The 5,454-nt window shown below is 44.6% G+C and overlaps 1 protein-coding gene across 1 annotated transcript; it reads left to right on the plus strand.

Moving 5' to 3' along the window:
* The first annotated feature begins 3,421 nt into the window (after positions 1-3,421).
* Positions 3,422-4,659, plus strand: LOC131220277 (uncharacterized). The gene is made up of 2 exons (XM_058215228.1): positions 3,422-3,761; positions 3,854-4,659. Exons 1-2 carry the CDS (start codon positions 3,422-3,424, stop codon positions 4,657-4,659), a joined length of 1,146 nt encoding a protein of 381 aa, XP_058071211.1.
* Positions 4,660-5,454: the final 795 nt, after the last annotated feature.

Consider the following 5,454-nt stretch of genomic DNA (forward strand, 5'->3'; position numbering starts at 1 on the left):
TCGTCATCCTTGATTCGCCCAAACAACTCATCCTCAATGGTTGACTTGAGCACGTACATTGCCTTCCCGGCCTTAATCTTCCATTTTCAGAGTGCTTTAGCATTTTTCTTAGGCAGTGGGGTAATTTCATTCCCATTAACAACCTCCCATAAGTCCTACCCTTCAAGGTAGGACATAATGCAACTACTCCAACTTTGATAGTTGTGGTTGTTAAGCCTCGTAACTCCGCTCGTTGTGTTCACAAGATCCACCATCGTGACTTGGTGTGATTATCGCTCCCTTTACCAAGCAAGCCAACAAACTTCATCGTCTCCAAACTGTGCACGATCACCTTAGAAAACGGATCCCGACCAAACCTTGCTCTAATACCAAATTAAAGAGTTGAATACGACAAGTAAATGTAATTTTATTTATTACAAATACTTGTACACAACAAGGGTACACTTTACAATACTCACAAACTATCACTCTTGAATGACAACTCTCATACACAAGGAAAAACTCTTTTGAACTCTTAATACTTTGACACCTTGCTTTCACTCTTGAACTCACTCTTTGTTGTTTATATATGTACATAATGAGATTCTTTCCATATTTATAGAGGATTATGGAAGATTCTAGAATCAACACAACTCTAAAGAGTTTTAGAAGCTTCCAAATATCCTATAAGGTTCTATTATATTCCGGAACATTCTAAGAGAATCCGAAAGGTTCTAGCATAGTCCGGAACATTCCGAAAGAGTCAAGAAAACTCTATCAAACTCTAGAAGTTTCCGGAAGATTCTAAAGAATTCTAGAATTTTTCAAAAATGTCCAGAAGTTTCCGGAAGACTCCGAAATATTCAAGAGAGGTGGTAATGACATTTAACACACATCTCCCCTATAAATGGAAGACGCCTAAAGGTGAAATGTACATACACATTCTCACCCCTAAGGCCTAACCAAATTCTTAAACCCAGATTCCTAGCCTGACTTTGGCATCGGAGGGTGCCTTGAATAAGCTGGGGTATCCTTTGTCCTCTTCCTATACAGGTGTTAGCGTAGAGAAAGGGGGTGAGCTAGAATCTGCATCAACAATATATATAATGAATGATGTGAGGACTGAGAAATTGCATCTTGCGATGGGTGAGCGAGAGCGTGAGCGGGAGCATCTTTTGAAATCTCCCTAGGTTACGGTTGCCCGGTGAAACCCTAGGATGCGCCCCTCTTTCTTCTCCGTTTTCGCCGCCAACCTCACTTTTGACACCACCACAGAAGACGTCTACTGTATCTTCGGCCGCTATGGAAAACTGGTGGATGTTTACATCCCCTGGAACAAAACCCTAAACCGATCTAGAGGTTTTGCCTTCATCAGATTTCACTATGAACAGGAAGCGCATAATGCGATACACTGCTTGCATAATCGACGCATTGACGGTAGAGTGGTTAATGTCACCTGGGCGAAGAGCACTGCAGGTACATCGCCCCAAATGCAGCAGCATCTCGTCACTAGGAAAATAGAACAAGCCCAAGATCGCCCTCTCCCCCAATCGACCCGTATAAACCCGTCATTTCGAAACGATCGGCCCCCTCAAGATCGACATCCTCAACGATTCGAAACTTCAGATCCTTCAGGCCCCGCACAGGTAAGATTCTTCTCCCAAGCAGTCCGAAGCAACCCTCTTCCGCAGAAAACATCACATACTCACTCCTCAGAGCATCAATCCCTGTCGGGTTTCAACATCAGGGCAAATGATTGGCTTGTGAGTCGGCTCAAGCTATCATTGTCTAATTTCTGACGGCATCAGCAGAAGACGAAAAAACTTCGATCCTCCACGTTATAAATGTCTTCCGAAAATCGGCCATTGGCTGCTTGCAGGTGGAATTCACTCGGCTCTCCCCTAAACAGTTCCTCATTAAATTTCAATCGTGTGAGGATTTGGAAGTGTTCGCATCCGATCACGATCTGCACTTTCAGATGAAACTTCTAAATGTTCGGAAGTGGGCTCTGGAAGTAGCTGGTCTTCTCCAAGGAACCCGGATCCGTCTGATTGGCATCCCCCCACATGCTTGGCACCCGAATGTGATCTCTGACCTCGCCAAGAGCTATGGAGAAGTTCAGGAAATTGATCCCATGACTGTTCATGGCATTTTCCTAACTTTTGCCAGAATCGGGATTAAACTATCCAGTCAGTACAATCTTCATCTCTCTAGACAACTGATCATGGAAGGGGCCACTTACCCTGTTTTTGGATTCCTAGAAGATCATAGGCTCTCCTCCTACCTCTTACATCCCTCTCCTATTCAGCCTTCCCATCCCAGTTCCACAAAAGACTGGTTCTTCAACCTTTCACTGCCATCATCAGCCCCCCCCCCCCCCCCACAAATATCCTCTCCACCTGCTCGTCATAATGCCCAGCCTACCTCAAACCCAAATGATTCCCTAGTCGTTCGATCCTCCTTGCCCCCCACCCTTATAGTTTCACCTCCCAACCCTTTACCTCACACCCAAGCATCTCCAAATGCTAACCCTGCTTAAGACACCCTTTCCTCCCTAGTCCCCTCCCTCTCCTAGAATTTTCCAACCCAACTGGTGTTCAATCTCCTAAACCTCAGCCAGTCTCAGGAGCTCAACCCGTCCATTTCATCTACAAAGCCTGCAAAGTCAGTTCTTATTCTCCCTATCCTGACCTAGCCCCACAGATAATCTCACCCCTGGCCATAGTCGAAGCACCAAATATCAACACTCCCAAATTTACTAATCTTGAGGCTTTTGACCAAATAAGCCTAGACCAACCCCCACCCTCAATCCCTGCTCCTACAAATATTCATGTCATGCCTGATTTCAATCCGCCACTGCAAATAGACTTGTAACAAGCCACGAGCAATTCCAACCAAACTAGGACAGTTACCCCTTATCTCAATCACCTACAGAAGTCAGGTATTATCACTCAATCATCCGACGAGAGTCCCCCCCACCCCCTAGCCAGAACAGAAGGGGCTACTCCCCTGAACCTTCATCAGAGAGAGTCAAGTGGTCCATTGGATTTTCCAACAAATGATCTGGGAACTACATTGCAAGTGCTCAGACGAAGGCGAAAGGAAATTAACGCGAGGATGTCTGATGACATGAGGGAAATCTCAGTTGATTTATCCCCTTACTTCAACCAAAAGAGTTCTAAAAACCCTTCCCTAGCTACAGACTCAGATGATGCCGATCAAACTTGACAGCAATAAGCTCCGAATCACTCTCCAAGGATGCTCCCTTTATCAGCACAGCACAAAATTAGTAAATCTTCAGCCAAGAAAATAGCAGATAGACATTCCTTCAATATAAAGTACACTAGGCTCCGAAAGCTAAAGAGACGGGCAGTGAATACAGGTTGTGTAACTAATGGATAACGCCATAATTTGAAATGTGCGCGGGGTTGGGAATGCTCCCATGACTCATGCGCTCAAGAAGCTAGTGAAAAAGTTCAATCCTCCAGTAGTAGAAATTATCGAACCGATGCTAGGGGACGACAGGAGAGTGGCAACGGGACTGAAGAGTGGGTTCCATTCCTCTCTCTCTAACTCTGATTTGGGAGGTAAAATCTGGATTTTCTATGAGAACCAGCTGAATATTTCCATCATTTCCGTCTCCAACCAAATGATCACTTTAGAAGTGAACATACTGCCTCTTTCTCATATGATTACTCTCTCAATTGTTTATGGTCGATGCAATAAGATTCAGCGTAGAAGCCTGTGGAACGATCTTTGCTCCCTTAGTACTAGCATTCAAGGTGTGTGGGCAATAGCTGGAGATTTTAATGCAGAATTCGGCCACTTGACACTTTGTCCATGTCTGAATTTGCTGATGCAATCCAATCTGCAGGCCTCCTGGAGGCGGGTTACGTTGAAAACTGTTTCACCTGGTGCAATAATCGAGATGATAATGCCCGGGTTTTGGCCAGACTCGACAGAGTCCTAATGAACAGCTTGTGGGCCACCTCCTTTCCCAGTTTTCGGGTAGAACACCTCCCTAGAAATAGGTCAAATCATGCACCGTTGCGGCTGCATCTTTCTTCTCCATTGTTGTCCAAGCCGAAACCTTTTCGTTTTCTGAGAATGTGGGCTCTTCATGAGTCGTTTCAGTCGGTCATTTTGAAGGCATGGGCAGGCGACTGTGCTGCAGAACCATTCACCAATATTTATCTCAAGCTGAAAAAGACAAAACAACTGCTGAGAGTTTGGAACAGAGAGCAATTTGGGAACATTTTCCAGCAAATCAAAAAGGTAGAAGAGAATCTTGACATCCTTGATAATAGGATTCAGGACGACCACTCGGAAGATCTCATCAATCAAAGTCTGGAAATAAAACAAAAGCTAGAGCGTCTGCAATTAATGGAGGAGATTTTTTGGAAACAAAAAGCTAGGAACTCTTGGCTAGAGGAGGGAGATAAGAACACGGCCTTCTTCCACGCGTCGGCGACTGAAAAAATAAGAAGATTAGCCATTCAATCCATCACCTTGGAGGATGGAACATCTATATCCAACTTGGATGATATCAAGTCAACGACGGTGGATTTTTTTGAAGGCCTTTTTCAGGGAGAGGAAGTATCCCTCTTGGCAGACTTTGTTCATAACCTCCCGAGGTGGCTCCAACAACAGGATAATAATCCTTCCAAAGTCCACCTATGAAGGAGGAGGTCTTATTCGCTCTCAAGTCTATCCCCATTGATGGAGCTGCGGGGCCAGACGGTTTCTCAGCAGCATTTTTCAATAGTTGCTTGGGTATCATTGGCGAAGATGTTCACAAAGTCGCTAAAGCAATGTTTTCAGGAGAGCCTATCCCTCGAGCCTTCAAAACCACTCTGCTCTGCATGATACCTAAGTCCTCCTCGGCATCCAAGTTCTCTAATTTCAGGCCAATTAACCTGTGTAATGTATTGTATAAGATTCTTGTAAAAGTCCTTGCTAACCGTCTTAGCTGTCTTTTGCTTAGATGATTTCACAGGAATAAGGCGCATTCGTCCAAGGGAGATACATTGCCGAAAATATTGCATTTGCACAGGAAGTGATGAGAGAATTAAACAGGAAAACAAGGGGGGAAATCTTATCCTCAACATCGATCTCGAAAAGGCTTATGATAGGGTGAATTGGTCTTACCTCAAGCAGTCCTTGCGGAAATTCGGATTCAATGAAAATAGTGTGCAGCTCCTGGAAGCCTGTTGGGCAGAAAATTGGTTTTCCATCCTCATCAACGGTGAAGCTGCAAGATTCTTCAAATCCTCGAGAGGTCTCCAGCAGGGAGACCCCCTCTCCCTGGCTCTTTTCATCATAGCCATGGAAGTATTCTCTGTCAATTTAAAGTCTCTATTTGAAGAAGGTCGTTGCATACCTTTCAAATTCTCTCAAGGTAGCCCTTCCTTTTCACATCTTTTGTATGCAGATGATATGTTGGTCTACCTCAACACATGTAAATCTTCACTCACC

This window comes from Magnolia sinica, chromosome 12 (genome assembly GCF_029962835.1).
Source record: "Magnolia sinica isolate HGM2019 chromosome 12, MsV1, whole genome shotgun sequence".
Classification (NCBI taxonomy): Eukaryota; Viridiplantae; Streptophyta; class Magnoliopsida; order Magnoliales; family Magnoliaceae; genus Magnolia; species Magnolia sinica.